At 38.7% G+C, this 16204-nt stretch overlaps 2 protein-coding genes across 5 annotated transcripts in view; one reads left to right on the forward strand and one right to left on the reverse strand.

Moving 5' to 3' along the window:
* The window catches only part of LOC100156073 (myeloid cell nuclear differentiation antigen-like protein), a 58367-nt gene that overhangs the window by 14751 nt on the left and 27412 nt on the right, over positions 1-16204 (reverse strand). Inside the window, exons 8-10 of the mRNA XM_021090813.1 lie at positions 3754-4022; positions 2438-2571; positions 1645-1824 (exon numbers count right to left, since the gene is read on the reverse strand). Coding sequence (XP_020946472.1) covers positions 1645-1824; positions 2438-2571; positions 3754-4022 — 583 coding nt within the window. The remainder of the gene's footprint in view (positions 1-1644; positions 1825-2437; positions 2572-3753; positions 4023-16204) is intronic.
* Positions 12599-16204, forward strand: part of LOC100154852 (olfactory receptor 10C1-like) — a 58804-nt gene continuing 55198 nt past the window's right edge. For 2 of the 4 annotated variants that reach the window (XR_002343384.1, XM_005663223.3), the window contains exon 1: positions 12599-13223. The gene's annotated coding sequence lies outside the window, so the exon portion shown is untranslated. Of the gene's footprint in view, positions 13224-14302; positions 14554-16204 lie in introns of those variants that run through there. The other 2 variants (XR_002343385.1, XM_021089601.1) reach the window with 2 other exon arrangements.

Here is a 16204-nt window from a genome sequence, read left to right on the forward strand (position 1 = left end):
GATGAAATTTCACTGGTTTGGGATGGATTCTGGGCTCTACGTCTCCTGCACACTGGTCTAAGCAGGTAGGTAACCTTCCCAGGTTGCAAGAGAAGCAAATTTCAGTACCAAGTTGGCTGAACTTCAGGATGGTTATTAACTATGACTTTCTCATCAAGAAACTATGCAAGTGAGTTTCTGATATCTGTTCCTCAAGCTCTTAAGAACCCACTGACCTTTTGGGAAAGATTATTGGGAGAAAGATGGACTCTGGAACTAATAAAAACAATGGCAATAAGAAAACAACCTCCCAAATTGGAGTGTCTCTTTATATGGGAGGTCTGTCTTTGAGTGGCATATGCGGTGTGCTGGTGGGGATGTAGTCTGAGTCAGAGGGAAGCTTGGGTCTAGAGTGAGAAACTATGTTAGAGAAAGTGACTTCAATTCTGCTCCTGCCTACTTTTCATGTTGTCTTGAGGCAATCTTTCCCCATCCATACAGGTTCCCTAGTCCTGGGTTGCATGTAGGTTGAGATAGGAGATGATGCCTACAAGTATGAAATCTCTTGCCCACCCCTGTCTTGTCTCTCTCTATCAGAGTACCTATACTCTGAGCTTATTGCTTAGTAGAGAAGAAAAATGCAGTTTTATTACAGTTGTGATAAGTACTATAAAGGAATAGTAAAGGGTCCTATGGAGGTGATAAATGAGAGTGTCTGATCCTTTTCTGGGAGGGTTTCTTTTTTTTTTTTGTCTTTTTGTCCTTTTTAGGGCCCCACCCGAGGCATATGGAGGTTCCCAGGCTAGGGGTCTAATAGGAGTTGTTGCTGCTGGCCTACGCCAGAGCCACAGCAACACCAGTTCCGGGGAGGGTTTCTTTTAAGTGAGGATTTGCTTGAGGAAGGAATTCAGTCTGGTACCTGAAGGTTGAATATATCTGGGCCAGTGAAAAGACAGGTAAGTAAATTCCAAATCAAGGAAATAGACTAGGTCAAAATGTCTGACATGGAAACGAGCATGGGATGCTATGAACTAATCTAGAAGTATGGCTAAGTGGAAAGAGGTGAAAGGAAACTGAAATGTAGGGGACAAACAGACTCTCATTTTTTTTTTTTTTTTGTCTTTTTGTTGTTGTTGTTGCTATTTCTTGGGCCGCTTCCGCGGCATATGGAGGTTCCCAGGCTAGGGGTTGAATCGGAGCTGTAGCCACCGGCCTACGCCAGAGCCACAGCAACGCGGGATCCGAGCCGCATCTGCAACCTATACCACAGCTCACGGCAACGCCGGATCATTAACCCACTGAGCAAGGGCAGGGACTGAACCCGCAACCTCATGGTTCCTAGTCGGATTCGTTAACCACTGTGCCACGACGGGAACTCCAGACTCTCATATTCATGTCTAATTGTCTGGCCACTCCCACTCCCTATTTCTGGGCCAAAATAAGATAGTCACCTTCCTGAAGTCAGGAATTATTTAATAAATGCATACCTAGGATTTATAATACACTGAGATCTCAATACCTGCATTTGATACATTAATGAGTGATTTTATTATAGAAAGAAATTGTATATAGTAAGGGATTATTACTGAGAAACTCTCTAGAGGTCATGGAATTATTATAATATGTTATAGGGAGGAACAAATATTGGGAACAGGAAAATGGTACCTTGGTGGAGGAAATTCTGGATGGGGTTGGTGCAGGCGTTTGAAGAGTCTGGAAAAGGCTCTCAGTGGACTGTGTGCTGGTTGCTGACTCTAGGAGCTGCCTGGAAGTTCCTGGGAGCTGACTTTCCTCCTGGGTTAGCTTCCTCCTTTTAGATTCATTAGTTTCTGTGGTTTTATTTTTCTGAAAGAAGGATAACCGCCCCCCAGTTAATAATTTTCAATAAAATGAAACACATCTTTCCTGCTGAGAAAATCAACTCTTTATTACTAGGTTCTTATTATATTAAAATTTATGTCTTTGGGAGCTACAGGGAACTACATATAGTCCATTCCCCAGAAGGGAAGCCATGTACATATATGTTGTACATATATGTTGGGAAAACTTTATACATGTCACTCCTTACTCACTTTTGTGTTGATGAGAACAATGAACTTGGATTTAGAAAATTCAAGTTTAAATTTAGTGTTTTTGGGTAGACTTTGGCAAGCTGTTTACCTAATCTGATTATCATTTTAGTAAATATCTAAAAGCAGGGTAATGATTTCCTATTTCCATCATAGGACATTGTGTGACACAAATTTAAGTGCATAGTAGTTCAGAAACATAATGAATGATCAGAATCTATTAATTTGCTGACTCTGAAACTCATTTTCATTCTACTGCTGGTGTTCCCTTTTCCCTGATTCTTCTGTTTGCATGTTGAAAATTAAATAACAAATGAGGTGTTTGTAAGAAGGTAAAAAGTGGAAGAGCCATGGTAGACGCTCCTTCAGTGGCACCTTAGCCATCCTACCTTCATAGGTGTATTCTTGGTTGATTCAGATCCCGAAGCTTCATTTGTGGCGGATGTCGATTCATCAGTACTGGATTCATTCTGCTTTCTTTTTTTTGCTGAAGCGGTTTCTTTTGCATTGAGTCTCCTTAAAACTGATGCAGTGAAAGTGAGCATGATAAATCCAAAGGAGCTGGTCTAAGACAGCGGAAACACCTTCAAAACTATTTCCTCTCAGTTCCTGCTTATGCTTGTATCTGCCTCTATTGCATTAGTTTAGCTTAGCCACAGGTGGCTGGCGGTAGTAACATGGGTACAGGTTCTGACTCAGACTTCCCCAGTGGTTTCCTTTCTTCTCCTGTGTGCAATGAGCACATCCTTCTTAACCTTTAGATTCCTGTGTACCTCAGTTAACACCTTTGACACTTCACTTATCCTATATTTTCCACTAAGAGTCTAAAGTTTTCATGATGCTGATGGTGGGTCAATTCCTTTAGGAGATCTATTTGAATTACTGAAGCCAGTAAAAGAAAATATAATCTGTGATGTGATTAAAGTGCTGATATTGGACTTTGACTTTTTAAAATACCTTTTTCTAATCCAGTTGTTTTATAAGAAGCAAGTTCTTCACACCTCTGAGAGGTAGGTTTTTTTTTTTTTTTTTTTTTTGGTCTTTTTTGCTATTTCTTGGGCCGCTCCTGCGGCATATGGAGGTTCCCAGGCTAGGGGTCCAATCGGAGCTGTAGCCACCAGCCTGTGCCAGAGCCACAGCAACGCGGGATCTGAGCCATGTCTGCAACCTACACCACAGCTCATGGCAACGCCGGATCGTTAACCCACTGAGCAAGGGCAGGGACCGAACCCGCAACCTCATGGTTCCTAGTCGGATTCGTTAACCACTGCGCCACGACGGGAACTCCGAGAGGTAGGATTTTATTTAAGTACTGCCTCTTATTTGTTACAAGAAAATATAATAATGACAGAGTAAATATGGTAACAAAGCATGCATATTAACTTACTTAAATATTTCAAAAAGTTACACTTTCTAATTTTGTTTTATCATTGTCTAACTTTTCCAATGTAAAACTTCAGTCTTTCTCACCAACTCCTAATTTTTTCTTTACCCACACTCCCAAAATATACCCGCACTACATCAGGCCTCTTTGTAGGAAAGGCATTCTCTAAGTTGTCAACTTGTTGGCATCTAAAGTACTACCATTATCATGGCTACTGAGTCCTAAATTAGGAAAGAGATGTTTCAACTATGACCAAGTCAGGGTGCTAGTTAAGGTTGAGGACAGTGCAGAGAGAGTGAAAGAGGGGTTCTTCCTCATTACCTTTTAACTTCTCCTTTTGAAGAGGTTTAACAAGGTGTTTAATATCATCAATTCCTTTGACCAACTCTATTAGTTTGTCAACACAGGCAGCCCCTCGGAACCTTTCTTCCATCAAGTCGGCAATCTTAATTCTGTCGTATTCTTCTTGCATTTTTCTTGTCAGTCTTAAATCATGGGCCAGTAGAGACTTAATCATCTTAAAATGATAATCATCCATGTGCTGGAATCCTTTCAGCAGAACAATTCTCTTGAATTCATTCCCCATTGCTCAAGTTATGGATGAGCCTACAAGACAGAAATAACGTACACTGGGACACATTTATACAGACAATTTAAGGGAATAGTTATATTTACGTGAATAAGTGGTGCATGTCAAAGTGTTATCCATGGGTGTGTGTGACAAAAAGGGACTTAATTACCAGATGTGTTGCTGTGGAAAATGGATTGAAAACTGCTGTGTTATAAACTTCTAAGAGATTCTCCCCTTTTAATGATGATAGTTGACTTAGGTTGAGGATGGGTAGGATGGAAGGAGGTATGGAAATAAGCAATTGCTGCAGTGTGTCCGCTATGCACTATCTAGTGTCAAAGTCCCTGATTCCTCCTCCCCTATTTTTTGGGGCTGCAGTCTATCTTTTGAATGTCTGCCTATTGGCTCATGACTCTTCCCACCATGTCTGAAATGGCAAATTAACTTATGAACAAATGGACTGAAATGGCAAATTAACTTATGAACAAATGGACTGTATCCTCTTAACTTGTACATATATCCTTCTGCCATAGCACTTCCCAAGCTGGGGAACCAACCCTAGTATACTTGGCTTTTCCCTAGTCAGTTTACATTAATATCATCTCTTCCTAGGGCTTGGACCATGTTTTTGTGTCTTATGTGCTCTTATCACTGTCCTTTTGTGGGGCTTCACCCTTCGCTCTAGGGCAGGATCATAACATTTATTGGATGGAATTATTTCAAAGGGTGCTTGGTTTTCCTCCTTCCAGGCCTAATTTCTCTAATAATTCTTTTCATAGAGCCAGATATCTCTCTATAAAGCCATGGCTCTGTACCATTTGACATCCTTCAATATAGTTCCCCCTTTTCTCTTTAATAAATGTCTTTCTTGCTCCTTGGCCTGGCTTAAAAGGCTTTGAATAAACTGCATGCTTTTTACCTCTGTAATTTTTGTATTTCTTATGACTCTTGCTCTAGAAATATACAACACACCTTGCCTTTTCATGTTTTGAGACTTTGTAAATTCCTTTTCCATGGCCTAGAAAGCCATTCCCATCTTTCTTCCTCTGACCATCTCCTTAAAGGATTCAAGACTCAAATGAGACTTTGTCTTCTGAAAACTATCAGCAGCATGATTTGGGAGGAAGTGTCACTCCTCTGTGACTTCCTGTGCACTTGCTTGATGAACTTAACATATGGTATGCATTCCAATTTTCTGTTTAAAGCCATGTATTCTTTCAGTTATGGACCATGTATTTGTGCATCTTTTTTTTTTTTTTTTTTTTTTTAATAATTGGAAAGTTCAAATTCCAAGGGCTCTGAATTATTCCTTCTAGAGAGAACATGAGCATCCTCAGACAGTTCAGGCCCATAAAATAATGGGCCCAAACCAGTCACAGGATATCACAGCCCAACATTCTGCCTTGTTGGAAGCCACCTAACCCACCAGAAGACTTGAACCAACCCTAGGACCACCTGGGCATGCATGGCCCTGCCTACCATTAGGGCATAAACAATTGTGGGACACCTAGTACCCCTGAGCCAGTGGCCCTAGGATTTAATCCCGAACACCAGCAGGCTTATGACAGCATCATGACTCCCAAGGCCTTGCAGCCAGAGGCCCTGGGGCCTGGCTTCATCCACTAATGAACCAGACCTAGTCCCACTAAGCTCTGATCCCTGCCCTTGCCCATCAGCAGAGTGATTCTAGTCATGGGACCACTGGGCCCCAGCCCCAACAACCAGCAGGCCAACTGCAGTTCTGAGACACATTAGATTCCTCAGCCTGCTGCCTCAGAATCCAGCCCCACTTACAAGTGAGCCAGCACCAGTTTTGGAAAACCCTGGAAACTATAGCCAGCTGTGTCAGGAACTGGCTCCATCCAGTAGGCTGACATTAAATCCAGGAACCCTTGAATTGCAACCACCTAACCCAAAATCTGGCTCTGTCTACCAGTGGGCCAGCACTACCCCTGGGACCCCCAAGGGTTCTACAGCAAGTCACTTTGTGACCCAGCCCCACCAAAAAGTAGCCTCCACACAAGGCAGGGCTTGGCAACCAACTGGGGCCAGCCACACCTACAAGACCTTCACAATAGTCTGCTTGCCACAAAAGAAAGACTCACATAGCCCACATAGGACTATGCATCCTTGAATATGTAGCTCTTAGGACCAGAAGGTAGTGGACTGTCAGGGTGAATAGGACATCTTCTACAAAAGATGAATTCTCCAAGGTCAGGAAATATTAACCAATGCACCAAATTCTCAGAAATAAAAGATCAAGTTTAGCAAAATAAGGCTACAGAGGAATAAGTTCCAAATGAAGGAACAAGATAAAACCTCAAAAGAACTAGCTGAAGGGGAGATAGACGATCTACCCAGTAAACAGTTTAAAGCAATGGCCATAAAGATGCCTAAAGAACTTGGGAGAAGATTGGATGAACAGAGTGCAAATTAGAAGTTTTTTAATAAAAAATTAGAAAATACAAAAAAGAACCAAACATAGATGAAGAATACAATAACTAAAATGAAAAATACACCAGAAGGAATCAACAGTAGATCATATGATACAGAGGAAGAGATATGAGAGCTGGAAGACAGAACAATGGAAATCACTCAACCTGAAAAAAAAAATGAGGACAGTTTAAGAGAACTCAGAGACAACATCAAACATACTAGCATTCATCATATTATTAGAGGGATCCCAGAAAGAGAAGAGAGACAGAAAGGGGCACAGAACATATTTGAAGGCAGAATAGCTGGAAACTTCCATAACTTGGGTAAGAAAAAGACATCCAGGAGTTCCCACTGTGGTGCAGAGAAAATGAATCCGACTAGGAACCATGAGGTTGCAGGTTCAATTCCCGGCTTTGCTCGGTGGGTTACAGATCTGGTGTTGCTGTGAGCTGTGGTGTAGGCCAGCAGTTGTAGCTCTGATTGGACCCCTAACCTGGGAACCTCCATATGCCATGAATGTAGCCCTAAAAAAAAAAAATTTGAGAGAGAGAGAAAGAAAAAAGAAAAAAAGATAGCCAGCTCCAGGAAGCACAGGAAACAGGAACAACCAAAAGAGAACCATACAAAGACACAATATAAAGATGGCAAAAACTAAAGATAAGGGGAAAATATTAAAATCAGCAAGGGAAAAACAACAAATTATGTATAAGGGAACTCCCATCAGGCTATCAGTTGACTTTTCAGCAGAAACTCTGAAGGCCAGAAGTGAATGTATGGTATATTTAACATGATGAAAAAGAAACATCTACAAAAGAATACTCTACCCAACAAGGTTTTCATTCTATTTCATGGAGAGCTTAAAGTTTTATAGACAAGCAAAAGCTGAAATCAGCACCAGCAAACTAGGTTCATAAGAAATGTTAAAGCAACTTCTCAAAGTAAAGAGAAATGAAACAGGAAACATGAAACACAGTAGGAAAAAAATCTCATTGGTAAAGGCAAACATATGGTAAAGGTTAAAATATCAGTCATATATACAGCTAGTAGGAAGGTTAAAAGATAAAAGTAATAAAATCATCTATATCTGCAATAAGTTGTTGAGAGATATGTAGAACATAAGACATATAGTGTAACATATAATGCCAAAACAGTAATCAGTAAACGTAGTTGGGGGAGGAAATGCAGGGTTGTTAAAATGCATTTATACTTAAAGAGATCAGCAACTTAAAATAATCATATGCATATGAACAAGACAAGGATACTCACTCTTACTACTTTTATTCAACATAATAGTAGAAGTCCTAGCCACAGAAATTAAACTAGGAAAAGAAAAAAAGGAATCCAAATTGTAAAGAAAAGATTTAAACTGTCACTGTTTGCAGATGACATGATACTACACACAGAAAATTCTAAGGACACCACAAAAAACAAACAAACAAAAACTACTAGACCTAATCAATGAACTTGCTTATGTTTCAGGATACAAAATTAATATACAGAAATATATTGCTTGTACCAACAACAAACTATAAGAAAGAGAAATTAATAAAACAATCCCATTTACAATCACATCAAAAATAACAAAATACCCAGGAATAAATCTAAGGAGGTAGAAGACCAGTAAGATGCTGCTGAAAGAAATTGAAGATGACACAAATAGGTGGAAGATACAATGTTCATGGATTGAAAGAACTAATATTATTAAAATGACCATATTACCCAAGGGAATCTACAGTTCAATGAAATCCTTACCAAATTACCAATGGCATTTTTTCATGGAACTAGTACAAAGAAATCTAAAATTTGCCTGGAAACACAAAAGATCTCTAATAGCCAATGCAATTTTGAGAGAGAAGAACAAAGCTCGAGGTACCACATTCCCTAATTTCAAACTGTACTACAAAGCTACAGTAATCAAAACAGCATAGTAACACAAATATTTTCTCCTATTCTGTGGGTTGTCTTTTCATTTTGTTTATGTTTTCCCTTGCTGTGAAAAAGCTTTAAATTTTGATTATGTCTAATTTGTTTATTTTTGTTTTTATTTTCATTACTCTAGGTGATAGATCTGAAAAGATATTGCTGTGACTTATGCCAAAGAGTGTTCTGCCTATGTTTTTCTCTGAAGAGTTTTATATTATCCAGTCTTACATTTAGGTCTTTAATCTATTTTGAGTTTGTTTTTGTGTACAATGTTAGAGAATGTTCTAATTTCATTCTTTTGTATAGCCATCCAGTTTTCCCAGCACCACTTATTTGTGGAGACCGTCTTTTCTCCATTCTATATAATTGCCTCCTCTGTTGTAGATTAGTTGACCGTAAGTGTGTGAGTTTATTTCTGGGCTTCCCATTCTATTCCACTGATCTATAATGTTTCTGTTTTGGTGTCAGTACCATACTTTTTTGATTAATGTAGCTTTGTATGGTAGTCTGAAGTCAGGGAGCCTGATTCCTCCATCTCCATTCATACAGCTCAATATCAAAAAAACAAACAACCCAATCAAAAAATAGGCAGAAGGACTGAATAGACTTCTCTCCAAAGAAAACAGATAGATGGCAAAAAACAAAAACAAAAACAAAAAAACAAACCCACACATGAAAAAATGCTCATCATCACTAATTATTAGAGAAATGCAAATCAAAACTATAATGAGGTATCACCTCACACCAGTCAGAATGGCGATTATCACAAAGTCTATGAACAATAAATGCTGGAGAGGGTGTGGAGAAAAGGGATTCTCCTACCCTGCTGGTAGGAATATAAATTGATGCAACTACTGGAAAACAGTATGGAGCCTTCTCAAAAAACTAAAAATGGAACTACCATATGACACAGCAATCCCACTCCTGGGCATATTTCTGGAGAAAACTATAATTCAAAAAGATACATGCACCCCAATGTTCATTGCAGGGCTATTTACAATAGCCAAGATAAGGAAGCAACCTAAATGTCTATCAACAGAGGAATGGATAAAGAAGACATGGTAAATATACACAATGGATTATTACTCAGCCATGATAAAGAGTGAAATCTTGCCATTTGCAAAAACATGGATGGAACTAGAGGGCATCATGTTAAGTGAAATTTGTCAGACAAAGACAAATACTGTGTGGTTTCACTTCCATGTGGAATCTAAAAAACAAAAAACAAAACAAATGAACAAATATACCCAAATATAAATAGATTATAAGTTCAGAGAACCAGTAGACATTGTCCAGATGGTGCAGGTGGAAGAGCAATGAAATCAGTGAGAGAGATTAGGACGTACAGACTTCCAGTTGCAAAATGAATGTCAAGGGTATGAAATGTACAGTGTGGGGGATATAGTCAATAAGTATCTAATATCTTTGTATGGTGACATATAACTAGACTTATTGTGGTGATTGGTTTGAAATGTACAGAAATAGCGAATCTCTATGTTATGTAACAGGAACTCCCATAATTTTGTCGGTCAATTACACTGCAAAAACAAACTCATAGATAAAAGAGATCAGATTTGTGGTATCTAGTGGTGGAAATGGAGTCGGGGGAAGAATTGGATAAAGGCATTCACAGGATAAAAACTTCTAGTTATAAGGCGTTCCTGTTGTGGCACAGTGGAAATGAATCTGACTAGGAACCATGAGGTTGCAGGTTCGATCCTGGCCTTGCTCAGTGGGTTAAGGATCTGCCATTTCCACGAGCTGTGGTGTACGTCACAGACACAGCTCGGATCCTGCTTTGCTGTGGCTGTGGTATAGGCCGGCAGCTGTAGCTCTGATTTGACCCCTAGCCTGAGACCCTCCATATGCCATGGGTGCAGCCCCAGAAAGACAAAAAAAAAAACAAAAAAAAATTCAGTTTTAAGATAAATAAATACTAGGGATGTAATGTACAACATGATAAATATAATTACCACTTCTGCCTGTTATATATGAAAATTATTAAAAGAGTCAATCTAAGAGTGCTCATCATAAGAAAAACATTTTTTATTTAGTTTTTATCTCTATGAGATGATGAATGTTCACTAGTCTCACTGTGATTATCTTCATGATGTATGTAAATCAAATCATTATGCTTTATACCTTAAACTTATACAGTGTTGTATGTCAATTATATCTCAATAAAACTGAAAGAAAAAAATATAAAATGCAGATCTTAGCTCCTTTCCCCCAAATAATAAAGTATATTCATTAGCCTTTCTGAAGATTCCAGACTGTGAATTTTAAAACATATCTAGTCTCAGGTGTATCAGAAGAGGTACTTCCAATCTATCTTGAGGGAACATAATTTTTAGACTAAAAATTTTAATCTAGTAATTATCCAAATATGAGGGCCTCAAAAACCATTTTCTTATATTTAAGGCTTTGGACATTTTGCCAGAGAAAGACCCACATGGAAACATCTGTTGGAAGCAATATTTGAAAAGATAATATGTGAAGTCAAGAAAAACTGTAAGTTAAAAGGTAAGTAAGGGTGAAAACTTAATTAGGTGTGTCTATGCCTTAAAAAATAAAGCCGATTGAAGAGAAGAGAAGCAGGAAGTACACCAACATGGTGGAGGGAGGAAGGAAAAAGTATAAGGCAGTTCACCAAAGTATTTGTCTTAATGGTAAGATAGAAATATGTGAACAAAACAAAACAAAAACAAAAATCCCAAACCCTCTCCCCCAAAAAATTCAGGAAAGGAGAATATAGAAGTATAAATTGAAATGAAGATAGCAGAAACAAGACAATATGTGTTAATTGCCAGCATAGTCGTAAAGACTCTAACGGGTTAAGCTTAAGCGACCACTGGTCAACTTGGTTTTAAGAAATCTGCCAATGTACTGTCAACAAAAGATCACTGAAAGGTGGAAAAATAAAAGAAACATATATTTTCATGCAAAGAGTAACTAAAAAGAAAAGCAGATTATGTGTATTGGGGTGGCTTTAGATAGATCTGGAGATAAAAATATCATCAGAGCACAATACAATGATGAAAGTTTCAAATCTTAGGGAGATATAACAATTTTAATTGCGTGTTTACCTACTAATATATTATTTTTATTCGTATTCTTCATAGCACCATATTACATATTATATTTTATAACATGATTTGTATGTTAAAATATAAAATTACAGTTGTAGTATTATGTAGGATATGTCTCTCCATACATACATGTGTACACACACACACACACATATACACATATGCACATAATTATATAGAATTTCAAGGACAAAACCCCCATAATTTTATGGTAGGAAATTTCGGTATATGTCGCAATTACAAAATGAGCAAGGCAAGAAAAAAATCCATAAAGACTTCAAAAATTTGACCAACCCAATTAATAAGTATAATTAATAAGGTTTATCTAATATACATAAGATTCTGAAATCAATATTAAAAATCTTATATTCTAGTCAAGTACATATGAAATATTATAGTGTCGGGCTATGCAGAAAGTCTTTAAACAAATTCTTAAAGTAGACAAAAGAAATCTATTTGTAACTGACTCTCTCTGCCTCTTACCTATGCCTTGCCATCAGTAAAAACAAAACCAAAAACAAAAAACTAATTTTCAGGAAAGCAGAAAGTAATCCTAAAAGAAGCTGAAGTAACAACTGGTGTTAAATGGACCCTAAAAAAAAAAAATTAAACTTTCTAAAGAGAGATGAAGCCGTGTTTGCATAACTGTGTTTGTGGAACCGAAACTTTCTGTTTTGCTCTGTGCATGTTTTCTAAAATTAGGATAATGTAATGCAATACAGTTTTATACCCAAATGTATTTTTTCTCAATATTATTTTATGATACTTTTATCTTGCCCCTATTCTGACTTTTACCCCAGAACCCAGTATAGTCACCAAATTTCCTGTGCATCCTCCAGGGAAGGAAACCAAACCCTTTCCTCTAAATACAACTTATGCCAGGAACTGCCTGAGAAAAACATTTTAATACCTTCTGTAGTCAAAATGCACCCGCCTTTGTTTAGGCTTCATTTGGGGCAAAATAAAATGTCTATTATTTGTCTAGGCAGTAGAAAATAAGAATCAAGCTACTGTTGTTTTCCCTTTTCTGAATGTAGTTGATACCAATACTTTTCCTCCAAATGCTTCATAACTAAACTTCTCCTTATCATCTTGGGTTATCAACCAGGTACCCACAGCTGTCTACAGAAATCCCTGCTGGTCTTACCTCAGTGGCAATTTCTTCCACTTTCTTCTCAAGTCCAGATCTTGAGGTTTTCTTTAGAAGTGCAGAAATCACTGCTTATTTTGTTTAAGTAGGATGATAAATCAGTAAATCTGTCAGAGACTGAATGCAAAATTTTATAACCTCCAGAAGGGCAGAAGTAAAAGTTTTTCTTTCTTTTTTTTTTTTTTTAAAGATAACAAGAAAAAAGGGTGCTGGCTAGAGTCACATAAAAATACTGAGCTTTCCTGTAGAGAGAGAAGTTATGAAACAATTTTGAGACTCCTCCCACCAACGTTCTTTCGATTTCCTGAGACAGGATGAATAGCTTATTTCCTGTAAATATCTCCATCAAAATGAAAAATTATGGCAAAGTATTACTCAAGACATTTTTTACAAGTTTCAGTAGATGAATAGTTCTAATGTGAGAACTTTCTTATCCAACCAGGCTTATCATGTGCATCATTAGAAACCACATTCCCTTGAATGACTCTCAAATATAAGAGAAGAAAGGTGAGTTGCCTGGGCACTTCCCTCTTATTTTCTGTTCTCAGTAGCAGTGACAAGAGAAAATCTTGGAAGAGGCATCTACCTCTACTGGTCTTTGACTGAAATTCCTGGAGAGGAGGTGAGTTTTCTATAAAATAGCTATTGGTTTAAATTGTACCTGAAACATTCACCCAGTTGATGATTGACACACCTGCAGTTTGACAGAAGTAGAAGGTCATTACAAGTGTGTAAATCCTTCCTCAGATATATAGAAAGAAATGTGGTGCTTGTTGCCCTCTTGACTAGACTAGCTCCAGAACCTCACTGATTACATTCATGTTTACTCAAGCTTTCTGCATTATTCAGGGATAAACACAAGTGGGTAGTGGGCTTATATCACAACAGCATTGGAATCCTGCAAATTCTAGAAGAACAGTGTTAGTTCTGCAGAGGATAGTGGATGCCTTCTGGAGTACTGTCAGCCCTGAGATGTTCAATAAATGGCATCAGCCAGCCGGCATTGTAGTGATTACTCACCAGCTGATCTGCAAGCAGAGTGACAGCATGATTGGAAGACGGTCCTAAAAGACAGCTAGTGTTCATAGATGATCTGAGGTCAGCTAAAGAGAATAAAACCAGGCAAGGAGGATCTGGAGTGAGGTCCAGAAATACCTGTGGTTGTTTTTGTTTACTTTTACAAGTTTTAGGTTGCTATTATGTGGATGCATGGAGCTGATGTTAAGGTAATGGGGAAAGAGGGACTTTGGGGTGGTCAGAGAGAGGGCGTTCCAGAGATCAGAGCGTAGAAGCACATGGGAAGTATGGCCATAATTCAGGACATTTTCTTGCCTCTTTTCTTTTTTTATTTTTATTAAAATACAGTTGATTTACAGTGTTGTATCCATTTCTGCCTTACGGCAAAAGGACCTTTTTAATATTATCCTCCATCATGATTTAATCCCAAGAGACTGGATATAGTTCCCTTTGCTACACAGCAGGACCTCACTGCTTATCATTTCTAAGTGACTTGCCCCTTTTCTTATAATCAGTTCACGTGAAGTAATCTCCTCAGTTAGGACTCCAGTATACAACACATGAGTTATTGTTTTCGATAAAGACAATTCAGGGCAATGCTCCATAATTTATACTGTGCAGTTGGAATTTTAATAGATGAAGCAAAGGGATGCTAAAAAAATGTGCATTTTCCCCGATTCATAGGAGTGGCAAACAGTTGGTGATTTGCGCCATCACGCAGAAAACTTACTAGTAGGACATACTAAGAACTTCTGATTCCAGGAAAAACATCCGAATAAGCTTGCGTGACTTTTTATCATCTGGAGTATTGAATCACATGGTCATTCAGAATCCTCAGGAAAAGTCCACACCAGATTGACGTCCTATCCAAGATGTTGGCAAATGATAAACTGTGGGCCAAAACTAAAATGTCATTTTTTTTTTTTTTTTTTTTTTTTACAAAGAAGGCTTTGTTAGAATGCACACACACTCATTCAGTTGTGTATTGTCTATGTCTGCTTTCATGGTAAAACTATGGAGCTGACTAGCTGTAATAGTCCCTCTGGCTGCAGAGCCTAAAGATCTTCCTATATGGCTCTTTATAGAAAAAAAATGTTAACCTGTAACATTAACTCCTGTTAATCCATCAGTCTAGATAGCAGAGAGCATCTAGATTAAAGGCAGCATATTCAGCACTTTTGGAGAATGATACCCTTTGATAAAGGAAGTATATTTCTGTATATTTTATACATTATTACACCAGTTGAATTTTTTTTTTCCTCTTTCTGTAGCCACACTCGTGGAATATGGAAGTCCTCAGGTTAGGGGTGGAATTGGAGCTGTGGCTTCTGTTCTATGCCACAGCCACAGCAATATCAGATACAGGCCACATCTGTGAACTATGCCACAGGTTATGGCAATGCCAGATCCTTAACCCACTGAGTGAGACCAGGGATCAAACCTGCATCTTCACTGAGACTTTGTCAGGTTCTTAATGCACTGAGCCACAGCGGGAACCCCGCAACCGTATTTTTGCTTTTTAGAGTGGCACCTGTAGCATATGGAATTTCCTAGGCTAGGGGTCAAATCAGAGCTTGGACCACAGCCACAGCAATGGGATCTGAGCCACATCTGCAACCTACACCACAGGTCACAGCAATGCTGGAGCGAGGCCAGGGATCGAACCTGAATATTCATGGATATTGGTCGGGTTCTTAACCCATGAGCCATAGTGGGAACTACCCCTAACTGTATTTTTTAATACAAAACCCTTCACATATTTATTACTGGGTGGGGTGGAGTAGAAGACACATTTTAGTTTCTAGTAATTTCTGTTGTACTAAAATTTTTTTATGATGTTTCTACAAAATGTAATGTTTTAATAAAATACAGGAGAATATTTTATTTTATTTTATTAAAAAAATTTTTTTTGGCCACCCTGAGGCATATGGAGTTCTCAGGCCAGGGATCAGATCCAAGCCTCAGTTGAGACCTATTCCACAGCTGGGGCAGCACCAGATCCTTTAACCCACGTGCAACCAGGGATCACACCTGAGTCCTGGTGTTGCAGACACGCCACCGATTCCCTTGGGCCACACCAGGAGCTCCCAGAAGAGCATTTTAAAAAATGCAGAAGAGTAGTTCCCATCATGGCTCAGGGGAAACGAATCTGACTAGTATCCATTGCGATGCAAGTTCGATCCCCGGCCTCGATCAGCAGGTTAAGGATCCGGCGTTGTAGTGAGCTGTGGGTGTAGGTCACAGATGTGGCTCGGAACCCTTGTTGCTTTGGCTGTGGTGTAGGCTGGCGGCTACAGGTCCAATTTGACCCCTAGCCTGGGAACCACCATATACCTTGGGTGTGGCCCTGAAAAGACACACACAAAAAAATGTACAGAAGAGTATGAAGAAGAAAACTTAACAAAGAAAGCAGCCCAATTCATGACTCAGGTACAAAACTCTTCATATGCTAGGGTATTTCTACTCAATCTATTGTTTACATGAAAGGCTCAACTTTTACAAAATCATTATGAATACCACTCAATTTGTGGTTGCCAAGTGGGAGGGGGAGGGAGTGGGGTGGTTGGGGAGCTAGGTTAATAGGTA

This window comes from Sus scrofa, chromosome 4 (assembly GCF_000003025.6).
Source record: "Sus scrofa isolate TJ Tabasco breed Duroc chromosome 4, Sscrofa11.1, whole genome shotgun sequence".
Lineage (NCBI taxonomy): Eukaryota > Metazoa > Chordata > Mammalia > Artiodactyla > Suidae > Sus > Sus scrofa.